This window comes from Sander vitreus, chromosome 4 (genome assembly GCF_031162955.1).
Source record: "Sander vitreus isolate 19-12246 chromosome 4, sanVit1, whole genome shotgun sequence".
NCBI lineage: Eukaryota > Metazoa > Chordata > Actinopteri > Perciformes > Percidae > Sander > Sander vitreus.
In genome coordinates this window covers 15,518,570-15,535,120 of record NC_135858.1, presented here as the reverse complement: position 1 = coordinate 15,535,120, position 16,551 = coordinate 15,518,570, and the positions used below count along the sequence as shown (strand labels likewise).

At 37.1% G+C, this 16,551-nt stretch overlaps 2 protein-coding genes across 2 annotated transcripts; one reads left to right on the top strand and one right to left on the bottom strand.

Annotated features, from left to right (window-relative positions):
- Window positions 1-1,854: 1,854 nt before the first annotated feature.
- ppil1 (peptidylprolyl isomerase (cyclophilin)-like 1) lies at window positions 1,855-4,670 on the bottom strand. The gene is made up of 4 exons (XM_078248621.1): window positions 4,471-4,670; window positions 4,090-4,244; window positions 2,582-2,650; window positions 1,855-2,140 (listed from the first exon to the last, which is right to left on the bottom strand). Exons 1-4 carry the CDS (start codon window positions 4,524-4,526, stop codon window positions 1,920-1,922), a joined length of 501 nt encoding a protein of 166 aa, XP_078104747.1. The 5' UTR covers window positions 4,527-4,670; the 3' UTR covers window positions 1,855-1,919.
- A 635-nt stretch (window positions 4,671-5,305) lies between these two features.
- eno1b (enolase 1b, (alpha)) lies at window positions 5,306-15,652 on the top strand. Its single transcript, XM_078248620.1, has 12 exons — window positions 5,306-5,418; window positions 7,227-7,321; window positions 8,558-8,653; window positions 9,304-9,362; window positions 9,476-9,545; window positions 10,884-11,017; window positions 11,124-11,346; window positions 12,127-12,324; window positions 14,102-14,303; window positions 14,414-14,522; window positions 14,815-14,873; window positions 15,239-15,652. The coding sequence occupies exons 1-12, from the start codon at window positions 5,321-5,323 to the stop codon at window positions 15,306-15,308; spliced, it is 1,413 nt and encodes a 470-aa protein (XP_078104746.1). The 5' UTR covers window positions 5,306-5,320; the 3' UTR covers window positions 15,309-15,652.
- Window positions 15,653-16,551: the final 899 nt, after the last annotated feature.

Genomic DNA, 16,551 nt, shown 5'->3' with positions numbered 1-16,551 from the left:
CCAATCCTTTAAAAATATGAAATGTCTAATATAGTTCAATCAGGAAAGACAAGTGAATGACGTAAAGATGAATGTTTTTCATAACAAGATGATATGTAATAATTAAGTCTTGGCAGAAAGTCTTTGGTGCTTAAACTCTACAGTGAGATTTGTAAAGAGGGGCATTTGACCTGAAAAGCCGCAAAATAAATATGAATATGCAAACAATTTTTATTTTAAAAGCTTAGTATTGTATGCTCCATACAAAGGTATGTGTAAAGGCTGTAGGCCACCCTTCATGTTATTGTAGGTCCAGTTTAATTTGCAACTAAATTTGATACAATATATGTAGTAGGGGGTCCCTGCTCCGTGTCATTTTCAGCTAAGGGGTGCTTAGCCTAAACAACGTTGAAGACCCCTGCTTTAGAGGATTTGGAAGGCAGCTTTTTTTTAACCTTTTATTCTTGCTTCTAATCTCAATGCTAAGTTAAGCATCTTCTGGCTGTGGAGACTTGAAAGTGGTATCAATCTTCTCATCTTACTCTCTCAGCAAGAAAGTGAATAACAAGCTAAAACAAACACTGTAGTGGGTGGACATGACTTAGTTATACAGATCTATGACTTTTACCTTTTACAACTACCTCTTGTTTACACGGTGCCAATGCTTTGTTCAGGTCAGACACATAACTGTGCTGTTCAACTATGTGACCCCTGGGGCTCTACTCCCCTTTGTTCTTGTCAGTCTCCTGTTTTTCTAACTGAACAGGCCGGATCATTCATGTGATTCCATCTATGAAACTCTCTAAAGGTCCTGACACTATGGCATCAACATTATCAGTGCCAAACTAAACTATATAGTTGGACAGTTGGTTTCAAACTAAAACCAACTATAACAAGCAAATACACTGATGTGGTCCTTTTAAATAGCTTACTCAAACTCATCTCACTTGATTACATTTTCTTTGTGAGTGATTTTGACTTGATGCTTTAACTGTCTATTTCCTAACTTGTATGGTATTTCCTTGGATTACCGTATTGATGAGGGTTTTTATAAATATATATTTTATATATATAATGAATTACATAAATAACTTTTCTTTATACCCAACTTTACATTTATATAATAAAATACTTTCTTGGGCAATATGACTTGTTCATTTTCATTATATGTTAGTGGAGTGACCTCAAAAGTTAGATTAGCTAGTTAGTTTTGACTCTTCATTGACTAAGAAATATTTGACTGCCATTCACTTTTTCCTTCTTCAGATTTCTCGTGTCTACTCAAACTGGGTTTGAATCCCACTGCGATACATCAACCAATGTGTCCCTGAGCAAGACACTTAACCCCTAGTTGCTCCAGAGGTGTGCGACCTCTGATATATAGCAATTGTAAGTTGCTTTTGATAAAAGCGTCAGCTAAATGAAATGTAATGTAACCGTTCTTACATTTCACTTTTATGTCTAAGTGTTTAACAACCAAACATTTTGACATTTATAACAGCAGCCCTCAAGAGTTATTTCACTCTCTTCATTACGCTTTATTTTCTTTATCGATTAATGTGCAGATTCTTTTCTTTTCTTGATAATCACTTGGTCTATAAAACATTAGAAAACTTCCAGGATAAATCACCAAATCTCAAATGTATTAACCTGAAGCTATCACATTTTTGGTTTAAAAAAAAAAAGGTAAATAATTAATTGATAATCAAAATAGATGCCAAATAATTTTCTGTCAATTAATCGACAGCTCTACTTTATAGTGTTATGTAGCTGGGTTTGAATTCTGTCTGTTCCTTAACCTTTCAGTTGGTACTAGTGCAATACTGTCATAGATTGATCATTGCCATAGTGTTATACAATTAAAAAAACATGAAATTGAAACATTGAAACATTTATTTAAAAAAAAAAAAAAATAAGTGTAAAAAATAATCAGTATTTGCTTAATTGGCTACATTAGTTCTGATGATTTTAATATCATCAACTGGACGATCTTGACCACTTGTCTCCACCATCCCAATCCGGTTCAGCACTCCCATCCCCTGGCATACTCTTCCAAAAATACTGTGCTTTCCATCCAACCACTGAGTTGGTCCGAGAGTGAAGAAGAACTGGCTTCCGTTTGTGTCCGGTCCTGCGTTGGCCATCGCCAGAATACCAGCACCTAACATACACAAATGAAAAGAGAGAATTACAATTTTGTGACTTTTCGCTGTTAAAAGTCCGTCAAGTGTCACATAAATATTAGAAATCTGTAACACTTGATTGGTCCATTTTAAATAGATTTCAAATCAAGAAATTCTTGAGGCAAAACCACAACAACTTTTAACATTTGGTATACATCGACTTTAATATATTTGAAAATCCACTGAGTTGCCAGTATATTAGGTATACCTCGCTAAGAACTAATGCACTTAAATACAACAGCACTGCAACAAATCCTAACTTCATTTTTGTAAAAAAGATAACATTAAGGACTCAGTACTGACACAGGTAAATTATTTGTAAAGGGCGAAGGAGCTTTTTCTTTATTTACCAACCTATATTTGTCTCCTCCACATCTACTAACTTGTATTCAATTGGGGAATTTTCCCACTGTGATTACCTGTGAATTTCAGTTCTGGGTTCAGCTCATCTTCGAACTGTTTACCAAATATGGAGGCACCACCGCGACCTGTTAGAAGACCAAAGACCAGTAAACTACAGATTTGCCATCCTCAAGTGAGATAACTGAAGGAAACATACAATCATGAACATTGAACTGTGAGGTTCAACGTTGCTCTGTGTCTATATTTCACCCTTATTTTGCCAAAGAGGTAAAGTTGTGTTTTCCGGGGGACAGGTTTACAAAGTAAAGTGAATGTTATGGATAAGATGACAAACAAATATATGAGCATGGGTTACTACATGTGGTGTAAGACATTGTATGAAAAATGTCAATTAGAAAAACAAAATGTTGAAAGGTCACATATTAGAATACCTTTATTTTTTTTAAATGCTCATAAATAAGAAGTGTGGTGGTTTGATCGTCACAACACAGGCTGCACTGCTAAGTGTTTTGGTTGGGTGAAATCTATTGATTAATTTAAGAATGCAGAAAGTAAATCCCGCTACACTACTAATTTAAAGCATAAATTAAAACACAAGGCCCACTACAATATGCAGAAGTTTGACTGATACCATTACACAGGTGGAGCCTGGCTGCAGGCATTTTCTCCCATTCAGCCACAAGAGCATCAGTGAGGTGAGCCAATGATGTTGGGCAATTAGTCCTGACTTATAGTTTTCAGCCTAAAGGTGTTGGATAGGGTAAAGGTTTGGGCTCTGTGCAGGCCTGTCTAGTTCTTTCACACTTGTGACACAAGTTTCACTTCCAAACAAGGACCTTTTCCCAAACCATTGCTAAAAAAGTTGGAACCACATTTTCTAAAAATATCATTGAGTGCTGTAGCATACGATTTCCCAGCAATGCTTTAACAGTATGTGTCTATATTGCTATTTGTCTATGTATAGAGAGTTAACACCTACCAAAGTCAAATTCCTTGTGTATGTAAGTATACTTGGCCAATAAAACTGATTCTGATTTCATAGGGCCCATTATTTCCTTAGAAATGTCTTGAAAGCTTCCTTGTAATAACTATGTAATTTGGTACAAATTATGGGAAATAGAAACAAAGTTCTGACAGCAGTTTGAGTTTAGTTTATAAACAGTTGTTGCTTTCCAAAGAAACTTTTGAGAATTGCTCCATTTATACCAAATACATATGTATTCTTTTTCTAAAAGTAGACTTCTCCATAAATGACGGATTTTATGTTTGCCTGAAGACAGTTCCACAATATTAATTGAATACGTTGACCTATAACTATCGTACCTGCAAACTCAGAAGGGCTGAAAAAGGGGACACATCTCTTCCATTTTCCCATTCAAAACGGCGATTTTCGCCGAAAAGCGACTAGTTTGCAGGTATGGACTATAGTGCCAAATTGCGAAATCTTTCTGGGAAACTTTCACTAGCCCTAAACCATAAAGAAAAGGTCAAAATAACGAAAAAATACGTGACCACGCCTGCCTCTGCATCCTGTCTGGATATGCCGTGTATGTGATGAACCCACCTGTTCCTGTAGGGTCTCCTCCCTGCACCATGAAGTCTTTGATTATTCGGTGAAACTTTGTGTTGGTGTAGTAGCCTCTTCTGGCCAGCTCTGCAAAGTTCTTGCAGGTCTTTGGTGCATGTTTCCAGTACAGCTCCACCACAATCGTCCCCATCCTGCAATGCATGGCCAGTATTAATATGTGTAGCGTCGTTGGATAGCACAGACAGCACTCTGACGGTGTGTTAAACATTACCCAAAGCCTTAAAATAAATTTTAGTATCGCCGAAGTTAACCTAGCAGGCGCAACACGTAGTTAACGTCACCAAACCGCTAGCTAACATCACGTTACTGAGAGCTATATTAACCGAGTTAGCATCAGCGGTTTTACTAAAAACTTACGTCGTGTCCAGAGCCACTGTTGGCGGCTGCCATGTGTCTGGAGGTATCCCTGACATTATCACTCCAAAATATACCTGTCAGTTGGCTTTAAACAAACCAGTTTGAATAAAAAGTAAGTGTTTTTTTTCTTCAGCCTAGCACATTCATTCAATTCATTTCAGGGGGAGTTTTTTTTCTTCTGTGGTTGCCGCTCGTTTCCTCTGCATGTGGGAGGAAGCCGGCAACAGTTGACTGCCCTCTACTGAACAAAATACGGTAGTTGGCATCCTTAACGGTGTATTCTTATTTCCTTCTAGATATTATAATTATAATAATATTAATGTATATTCATCAATGCCTTTTTAAGTGCAGTAGCTCTCATAAACTCAAGTAGCCATTTCCTGCCATCCACAGTATCAACACTCTTAGCTATATTTTAACTTTTTCTTCTTTATTTTTTATTTTTTACTTTTTACACTGGCCTCCACTCCACTCGCCCTGTTTTCTAAGTAATAAAAAGTAGTACGCAAGTAAGTAGGTGAGTAATTATGCAAGTTAGTAAGTAGCCTATAATATAATACATTTTAGTAAGTAAGTAGCCTTTAGAAGTAATAGAAGACATTTTAGTAAGTAAGTCAAGAAATATGTACTTTCTGCTTATTAAAACACAAGTTACAAAGTGCTTCCCAGTAAAAGCATTTAGGACAAAACATGATGATCTCAACAATCTAACCTGAAGTACACCCATAGACTGTATACTAGTCTATGAGGACACCCATCTCTCAGGCTACATTTCACCGTGTTGTAGTTCACATTGAAAACGACAGGGCAGCAGCAACATGCATACAAGGCGCAAGCGTGCCGGAAATGTATGCGGAGAAGAAGAAACGCATCCTCCTTGACTCTTCACTTGGGCCTGTACGCATTTCTTAACAGAGTTGTCTCAACTTGTCAGTGGTTGACAGCAAGGTAGGGATATTTAATTTGTTTGTTTTGGTCGTAGTCTGTCAACACGCTCTTTTTCTTGTTTACGTGTAACTTTTAAGTCAGTAGTTAGTTCAGTTAGCTAACGTTAGTTAATGTTGTCCGCCCGCAACCGAATCAGTAATGGGACACGATGCGTTTGGGCTCTGGATAAAAATTGGAGAAGTTCATACTCTGCTTAAAGTTTTAATGACTTATTATTTTGTTTTGTTAGGCAGTGTGCCTAGTGTTAATTTTAGTCAAATCACCAGTATTTTGTTCAGAATGTAGCTAAACTTCGTCACAATATTAATGAAATGCAGTGATTTAAAAAAAACAAAAAAAACGTTATAGTTTTTTTTTTCTCCACTAGTAAATTGACCTTGAGTTCATTTTTGTGTGTGTCAATCTGCTATTTCCAAGGTCAAGAATTACTTAGGATAAAAGGATATTTTCCATAATGACAGTGATCCATATCGACAGCTAGCCGCTATGTAAAGTGAATTAATATTGCGTGTGTACTTTAATTTTACTTTCCCATAAAATATATATATAAAAAGGTTCAAGTTTAGCCAAACACATCCATGTTTTCATACACTGACATATAGCCTATTTCATAATGCATTTGGTTTTATAATATGTTCATTTGTTGTAACTTGCTTGAGACTTGATGACCTGTTGCTGAAAATAACTGTTACCATAATAATTCTTACAACAGACATTCTAGAGTCTAGCTTGCCATCATTGATTACCAATCAAAATTGTCCATCAGAGAGCCCAAGTCAACATTATCGCATGTCTTGTTTTGTCTGACCAACAGTCAAAAACCCACATAGATATTTAATATCATAAAAACATCACATCTTAATATATGGAGAAATGGAACCACTGGATTTACGTCATTCTCGTTTTGTAAATTGACTTTAAGGTAAAATAGAATATTAACATAGCTACTTAGTTAAATTGTCTTTCAACTAATGACTTAATCATTAGTTATTTCAGCTCCAAGTCTCTTATTTAAAAGAAGGAAAGTGAGGTGGTTTACTTTTAAATTGTATGATTGCCACTGAGTATCTAAACAGTTATTGGTTGGATCAATTTGTCTTTGACTTGTTGGATTTTATGCAATAACTCTGCTTTGCCACTGAGTTAGATTAGGTGTGTTTGCATCAGCCTTACATTTTAATCCAATGTTTAATCATTTAGTCATATGTTGAAACAGAAATTGCAGTTTCCTTAATGTTCTTGTCTCTGGTGTGCAACCCAGTCTGCAGGAAGAGTAATTGTGTAGTTAGCCTGGTTGTGTATCTGGCATGCAAAGGGGAGGAATTATTGTGGATAGCATGTCCTGTGGTGAATGGCAGAGGTACTTTGCTATTGCATACATTCTTTTGTAATCAAAGTAGCATAATGACTCCATGCTAGAACTTAAATTCATATACACTTTACTGCAGCCAGCAACACAGGATAGCAAGCTTAACCTAGCATTGACAGATGCAGCAATTTCTACTTCCCTACTGCCATGTGATTAATCAGATGAGAAAGTCTAATCCAATTAGGATGATAGCATGCCTGTGTTAGCACTCCTAAGCTTGCAGCTAGGTCAGGATATTTTTGTGATTGAGACCCAAGGACTAAAGAGAGTAAAAGAGGTGCGCCAGTAGTAACAGAAAACTAGATTTTTAGATAGCATTGAGTTTTTATTTTCATTTATTCTTCTGTCTCAAACCAGAGTTGCTACAGGCTGCACACAGATTGTTTGTTCAGATGATTGTTAGATAGTAACAAATTCAACTTCTCTGTCTCATCTCAAGGTCCTACACCATGTCTATACTCAAGATCCACGCCCGAGAGATCTTTGATTCTCGTGGAAACCCCACCGTGGAGGTTGACCTTTACACTGACAAAGGTAGGCAGAAATATAACTAAAATAATCTATAAACGTATTGCCCATGTGCCTCAATAACAAAATTAATTTAATCATCTTTAGTAGGGCTGAACGATTTTGGAAAATAATGTAATTGCGATTTGTTTTTCACCAATATTGCGATTGCTATTTAAAATGCGATTATCTTTTAAGCTCATTATCTGCTGTATTATTTAACAAAGACAAAAAATGATTGTATGACTAACACAATATTAGATGGATTAAATATTGGCCTTTACTGTTATTATATTGATTAAATTAGGTGATGCATGAATTTATATGAATGACATTATTTATAAAATACTTAATCACAGTGACTGATTTGTTGAACGTCCAGTCTTGTAATACAATGACATGTAATAATTACATGACAACATAAAGCACTGACAAATAAGCCTGGTGTAACCATTAATATTAAAGTCAGTAAGAAATCACACTTACCAAAGCGCAGATTGCAGAAAAGCACTTTTTAAACACAGTCTGTGAACTTTACTGGACAGTCTTTAAATATGTATATGTGCTACTTGAGCATGGCAGTGCCAGCGCAGTGATCCCTGCGGCTTGACCACGTCCAGTTGTAGCAGCGGGAAATACTCCTTTTTTCAGCTCCGCTGCGACTCTCTGTTCGTTTTTTGTGTAACGTTAGCTTCGGTATGGCGACCTGGCTAAAATATGTGCGGAGGGCACGTTGTACCGCTTATCCAGTGTATTTATCAAAGCCGTCAGCCCAGGCTTGGTCACAGTACTGAGGTGCATCCTTTCTTTAGCGATAAACTTACTACTTGAGTAATTTCAACGTTCTGTTACTGAAGTACAGTATGTTCATATGGAGTTACGCGGTCAGTGATCCCTGTCGGGTGGCATTTCGCTTACTTGACAGTTGACACCCTGGTGTTAGGCTTTTTAGCCATGCCAAACAACTATTGTACATGACTTTGTGGTGTTTTTTTTAAGTGGTGATAGAGGTTAGTGGTGTTGCCCCGTTGCAACATTAGCAAGGCACGTTTTGCACAATACGTGACGGTTTGCAGATACTTCCTCTGCAGACTGTTTTACTCTTGCGTGACCAGGGTGTAAACGCAGCCTCTGCGATTAGAAAATCTAATTTTAACATATCGTATTTAATTGCAAATGCAATTACTCGTTCAGCCCTAATCTTTAGTGATTGTCATGTCACCCATATTATGTCCTCTCTCTGCTCCCATGTACATTTCACAGGCTTGTTTAGGGCAGCTGTTCCAAGCGGTGCATCTACTGGAATCTACGAAGCCTTGGAGCTTAGGGACAATGACAAGTCACGCTACCTTGGAAAAGGTCTGAACGGCATTTCAGTGTTTTCTTTTTACTGGGATAGAACAATTTATAATTTAATTTATAATTTATACTCTTTATTGATCCCCAATGGGGAAATTACAATTAAATGTTGAATCAGTTAAATGTCAGGTGTAATTTTCATATTCACTACCAAATACGAACAACCTTTATGGCCAGTTTAAAGCAGAATACAATTTCAAAGAAAAGGTACTATATTTTATACTTTTCCTTTTCTCTATCTTTCTGGGTGTCGTCTTTACTCTCCATTCTCTCTTTTCCAGATGTGAAAGGGTTAGTGAGTTTCCATTGCCTGTCCCTCTCAATTAAAAACAAAGATTTGTCCATTTGACAGTAGAACAATTAATTACACGGTCATTTAATTACATGACAACATAACAACTCATCATTGAATGCTTTTGGCAATCAACCAGATGTGATGTGCATGATGAATTGTCAGTAAAGCATGCTCACACTTCAGTATTGATGTTTAGCCTGTGGAGTGATGGACTGTAAAATAAAATTGCATGCATTTCTGTATATGTATTTGAGAAATAAAAGTCAAGTCATGTGTTCAAAATCTATGTTTTTATCATTGGCTTTACAAGATTTGCCCATTGTGAAGAATAATCACACTAATCTCTCTGTCGCAGGAGTCTCCCAGGCTGTAGGACACATTAATTCAACTATTGCACCTGCACTTGTTGGCCAAGTAAGAAGATAATTCTCACTCTGTGTGTTTTATTTTCCCAAATTTTGTACAAACTATTCATTGTTGTTGTGCGGATGTGAATCATTCCCAACTTGCTCTTTCCATCTCGTCAGGATGTATCTGTGGTTGAGCAAGAGAGAATTGACCAGATGATGATCGACTTGGATGGCACAGAGAACAAATGTAAGTGACGATAATCGTACTCTTGTGACATCTGAAACAACTATAAACATTGCAGTACAGTCTTCATAACTATCGGGACTACGGCAGAATTCTGCTGAAGCAGCCATTTTCACTTCTTACTTGTTCATGCCTCCAGTTTTTTGCTTAACAAGTGGAACACCTGAGGCCTATACTACGAAGCAAGAATTTATTTCCGTTACTCGGCTTCACCTAACCTAACAACCGCGGTCCCACAAAAGGTGTGACACGACGGTGGTTATCAACTTGTTCCCAGGGTTTCCCAATCTAGCGACGAGCGCCTTCACATAAAAGGGACGGTGTTTGCACTATATGACCAATCACAAACGTGGACAAGTCTACCAGAGCTGCATATTTTACACAAGAAGAGCAAACGATAATCCTACAGAAATATGAAGAACACAGACACGTAATACAGGCAAAAAGCAATGCAGTCGCTGCTGCTAAACCCAGGAAGGAAAGCTGGCAAAACATTGCCGACGCTGGATATGCGTAAGTTAAGGCTTATCAATATCATTGCCCCATCAGTCAGGCACAACAAGCTCTGACCATAATTACACTTGTGCATTCCGTAAACTTTCGTTGCTGTAGCCTATTCTTTCAGTTGCAACCCTGGCAGTGGTAAGCGGTCGTGGGAGAAGATAAAAGAATAATATAAAAACATAATTCAAACCGATGTGTCGCATTGGCAATATACGGCTCAAGAAGCTGACAAAGATAAGTAAATCCCCTTTGCTGAAAATCTATAGCTTTCATAAAGATACCCATCAGGGAATGTCAACGGGTTTTGTCGGTCTCTAAATGTTCTAGCTTTTCTGAGCGCACCTCTCATTATCCGCGCACCGAGTTCCACCGTATCTTCTAACAACGGTGACGCCATTATCAATCGAGTATTGATTGGTCAGTAGGCGGTGCTTTAACACCGGTTGATCTCTAATCTAGAACATAACCTGCTCCCGAGCAGTTTAGGTGTTCAGCATAAGTTACCATGGCGATGTAACCCGATAACAAGTGACCTACCGTTGTGATACACAAAATCCTGGGTTGAACCTGAAGTTACCTTGATAACTCCAAATCTTGCTTCGTAGTATAGGCCTCTGCTCAGTTGAATTGAGGTCAGATGACCAATAAAGTACTTTTTACTGTTTGGCTCTTTGTTTAAGATCATTGTCCTGCTGCATTATGAAACTTATTTCCAGTGTAATCTGATGCATATGTTCAGATCTGAGATGTATCATTAATAATGTCACTGCTGGTTGCAGTAGTAGGACAGAAAGTTCTGTGATGGTGAATGTTTATATTTTGCTTTCCTCCAAACAGCCAAATTTGGAGCAAACGCCATCCTGGGTGTTTCTTTAGCTGTTTGCAAAGCTGGTGCAGGAGAGAAAGGTGTCCCCCTGTATCGTCACATTGCTGACCTTGCAGGAAACCCCGAGGTCATCTTGCCTGTGCCGGTGAGGATCTGTGTGCCAATTTATTATTTTTTCCTCATTATTCAGTTCGCCTTCCAGTTCATTGTGAAGTCACAGATCTTGTTTCTCTCCCTTCTGCCTCCGCCAGGCCTTTAATGTGATCAATGGTGGCTCTCATGCAGGCAACAAGCTTGCCATGCAGGAGTTCATGATCCTGCCCATTGGCGCAAGCAACTTCAAAGAAGCCATGCGCATTGGAGCCGAGGTCTACCACAATCTGAAAAACGTCATCAAGAAGAAATATGGTCAGGATGCCACCAATGTGGGTGATGAAGGTGGTTTTGCTCCAAACATCCTGGAGAACCAGGAAGGTATGGAGGAGGAATGATTTTGTTTGAAACTCTCTTACAACTGCAAGATTAGCACAGATTACAGGTTCCTTTCCAAAAGGAAACTTGCCCAGTGTGAAGTCAAACTGCTATTATCCCAATAAAGAAAATGACTGCGCTGTAAACCAAATGTGCAGCCTGTAAACCGTTAGACAAAAAAAAAAATCTGCACAATGTTCTGCTTTTAAAGAAACCTCTCATTCTAAAAGGAAGACTTTTGGGAAGGTTGGGTCGAGGTATGATCATACAGTGACCTTAAAAATACAAACAAGTACACAATGTAACACAGTGTAAACACAGGCCAAATAACAAATACAATCATGTTTGATTGGGACTTCAGTTTTTTGTTTGTTGACTTGTTTCTATGGTACATTTTGAGACTGCCGTTGGTAGTGGTGTATTGGAGTGTGTCCTCTTGAAAGGTATTTCTAATGTTTTCCCCACTTAATTTTTATACATGGTGGAGCAAAAAATATTAGACCTTACACAATCATGCTAAACTTCAAAATAAATACCATTAAAACAACATCTATCTGATACAGTGTCAACAGTTAAACATGTATGTTTTGTAAGTAATATTTGTTACAGGACTGTTGGGTTGCATTACAATGTTTTGGGGTTTCTATTTTTCTGGTCACTCAGTGTGGAAATCATCATCCTCATTTATTGTTTTCTGTGGTGCTCCATGCAAGTGTTATAGCATAAATCATGATAAGTAATGCCCAGCAATTAATTTTTCTATATTGATTGTTAACTCTGCAGCTCTGGAGTTGATAAAGGAGGCCATCGCTAAAGCAGGATACACAGATGAGGTTGTGATTGGCATGGATGTGGCAGCGTCTGAATTCTACAGGGAGGGAAAGTACGATCTGGACTTCAAGTCTCCTGACGACTCGAGCCGTTACATCACTCCAGATGAGCTGGCTGATCTCTACAAGAGCTTTGTGAAGGATTATCCAGGTAACTTCCACCTTTTTACACATTATTTAGCAGGCGTAGAGCAGGACACACAACATGCGTAGTAGTAATGTCAGGGATCAGGCTGCTTTTTTTATTCGTATGATACATTTTTTTTATTGATTATAAAAAAAAAAACATGCATGTAGAACAGACCAACATATGTTTGGGGATTGACCGGCTTTCAACAGAAATAATTTGCGAGGTGTGCAGTATGTTCTCAAAACAAAATTATAATGTATCATCTGATTTGGGTTTCTTGAAGAAATTAAAATATTAATACCTGTGTATTTTATTTTCCATATATTGTTGGTTGGCATTGGTTTAAGAGTTGCCGCCATGGACTATAATTGGGAGACCAATGGTACCTCTGGTACCCACACTTGAATATATACAATGTAAGGTATGCAACGGCTGTTCTTTCCCCCAGGGGATTCCATAAGCACATAAAAGGCAGATCGCATCTGCAAGTAAAAGGAAAATGATGTGGCCGGTATATTAAACTGCTGCTGTATTTCCTGGAAAGTACGGAGAATATAGTCTTTTGTAATATCGGCAATTGTATGCATCACTCGTTCAGACCAATGAGGAAATGAAATAGTAGTAAATCATAATTACAATTGAAAGTGATCTGAAATATAGATTAAAAGAGCCAGACAAATTGATTGTGTGCTATTGTCAGCACTGGTTTACAACTTCAAACACCTGTTTCATCATATCAAAGCTTTCAAGAACAGCAATTATTTATTTATTTTTCCTAAATTTCATTTTTTGGATCTTCAAATAGATAACAGAAAGCACTCAGCATTTTGACCTGCAGTCAAAAAACAGATATGAATCCAAATCAAAGGCACTTGCCAAAATGTAGCTTAGACAGATTTGTGCTTTCAACTCACAATGACAGCCCTGACAAAAACAATTGTGAATTCCAACAGGAGCTTACATTTAAATGACTTTGTCACAATAATCTTCTTTGTTTGTACTAAAAGAAAATAAACCTGTAAAAAGACCGAAGTGTCAACAATGTTATTCGTTGCATTTATTAATAGTTTTCACAAGCTATTGTGCACTATTGTCCTAATTATTATTGGAACATCGTGGCATAGTCACACAGGTATCTATATACTGGTGAATATTGATATTATTGCAAATTTCCCGTTTTTATAGCATGGATGTACTTTGAAAAGAGATTACAAATATAAGTACACCTACGCTGTGATGTTCAAATGTCTCCATGATCCTTTTAGAATGAAAGAATTTTTGGTTTTGCCGGAACTTATAGGTCTTTTTTTCATATGTTTGGCTATCATTCCTATCAGTGATAATTACATTTTACGAACCAGGTTAACTGCAGAGAGTCTGATGGGGAAGGAACATGAGCATGATGAGCATACACCCAGAGGTTTGGCAAACTTATTTGGAAAGCTAAAACTATTACCCAATCTGTCCGTTGTAAACATCCATCACAGTTTATAGATCGATTTCTTGGTTCGACGTTGACATACAGTGCTTGGCATTGTTGTACATGCACAGTTTTCCTGTGCAATGAGGGACCTTACGTTTTACCTTGAAATAACATGGGTTACTGTAGATAATCTGTCAAATCGGATTGTCTCATCATTCGTGTTTCTTGCCCTGTTGGACCAAAAGTATGTTTGGTCCTTGAAGGATCTCTTGATGGAACAACAGCTGAACGTGATCACAAACATTTCAGTTTAAGCCATACTGATCATCTGTGTCAATATCCATTGAGGAATGTCTGCATTTTTTTCACTCCCAGTGGTTTCCATCGAAGATCCCTTCGACCAGGACGACTGGGCAGCCTGGACCAGCTTCACTGGAAGCACAGACCTTCAGGTTGTTGGAGACGATCTGACGGTGACAAACCCTAATCGCATCAGCAAGGCTGTGGAGGAGAAAGCCTGCAACTGCCTGCTGCTTAAAGTCAACCAGATTGGCACGGTTACTGAGTCCATGCAAGCGTGAGTCAACACTTTAAATAAGTCTGGGATGTGGCTATAGATCAACTATATACCTTACAATGTCCTGTAATGTCTAGAAGTTGATGGTCTCCCATTCGTCCTCCTGACAGGTGCAAGATGGCTCAGGAGAGTGGCTGGGGTGTGATGGTCAGCCATCGCTCCGGTGAAACTGAGGACACCTTCATAGCAGATCTGGTGGTGGGCCTGTGCACTGGACAGGTACATTCGAATAATAAAAATGTTTGTTGTATGAGTGTGTTTTTTGAGAACAGTAAATTGGACATTTATGACAAACTATGGATTTATCGCCTCTGTCCATTTTCACATTGGGAAATTATTTCCACTTTATCAACTACTTTGATAAATATCTGAATAAACAACACCATTAGTCAAAATGCAATATCAAATGCTGTAAGACAGGGATCACAATGCAATGACTTGGACAACAATTAATGGAGACATTGAATCCCTTTGATTGAAATCATGTACACATTTTGTCATGCACTTTCAGATCAAGACTGGGGCACCCTGTCGCTCTGAGCGTTTAGCCAAATACAACCAGATTCTAAGGTAAGTCTTATACCAAAAATAGGAATTTTATCCCAATTGTGTTTTCATTTAAGTATAAAATGCAAACGTGCATGTGGTGTTCTAATTTATGAAATAAAATACCACCATGCCTTTCTGCTAAACTACAACTACGTACTTGTGCTGTATTGATTCAAATGACATACATTATATTGTTTTAATTGTTTTGATTAGTGCATTAATCTCAGTCTGTATAATTTCGATCCTTTAAACGTGTGTATGTACTTGGCTCATATCTTTGATGGACTTTTTTTTTTAAATTAAACTGGTAATGTTATTAAAATACTGGGGAAATGATCTACTTGTTAAATCTACATTAAATTTTAATATTGTTTACTTTACTGTAGAATCGAAGAGGAGCTGGGAGACAAGGCTCGCTTTGCTGGAAAAAAATTCAGAAACCCATTGACAGAGTAAATCGATTTACTTCACGTACAAATGGATTCATACACACAGATCTATAACAACACATCAGATAATAATGGAAAACGCATCAAAGCGATAATGGTTACTGTAGAGCCACTTGTATACTAATCATTGAAAATAAATGATGGGTAGAACTTACTGTAGTTACTGAAATTGTTACCCTTGACAATAAAGTCTTATACATTGTTCTGTCCTGTGCTAATGTGGAGTAAAATAATAGACAAGATTATAACTTGAGTAATATTTATTTACGAGACTGAAAAACTGTAATTACAAAAGTTGCTCTTGGAGACAGTTAATAAAAAAAGTTTTCTTAGTGACAGAATGTATTGTGATTATTTGTCCCATGTTTCCGTTTATTTTGCTGTGGTGGTGGTAGATGTTTTTGTTGGGTTAAAGGAGATTGACTTCTTAGATCTTTTTAATTATTTCAGCTATTTAAATACATATATACTAAAGTAAAAAAAAAGGGCAATTCAGTCAGAATATTATTAAGATAGAGAGGGATCTGCTGCGCCCTAAACCAACCCAAAATGTGGAAAAAGATGCAGAAGTATCCCAATCTGCAAATGTGTAATCTGTTGATATTTATTAACAAACATTTTTACAATAACAGTCAAAAACAGACATTACAGTAACCAGGTCATATTAGGTTGATACTAACTGATGCTTTCATTTTTGATGGAAACATTTTATGTCTAATTTTAAGGGGTTGACAAACATTTTTATTTGACAACCAAACAAATGATAACAGGTGATCTGTTGGTTTGTAGATGGTCACTCTCATTAGTCTCTCGGGGAATACGTTTTTAATACCGAACGTTTTAATTCCTTCATTGTGATTAAATCACCTAACTCTGACCTTTTTAATCATATCATTTATTCAAACATTAATAAATTAAACTTGTTGAAGTTCAAAGTTCAAAAATAGATTAAAGAAATCATTGCTTGACCAATACAGAAAAGAATAGACAGAAACACAGGAATGGAATTGTAATGTAAAGGTAGTGTTGTATATTATAAGACCTGAAAAATTGTGTGTTGTAATTGCATATCTATTTGCTTTGTAGTAATATAATTTTGTGAAGTAGGGGCAGGACCAAATGAGCTATTTGCTTCTGTCTGCTCCTTCTCCAACTAATCCTTTTTTAATTTTTTTGTTTTTTGTTAAATTCTGATAATTTGTGTTTTATTTTGTGTTTTTAATTTTTTGGTTTTGTTTTCTTTTGCAACA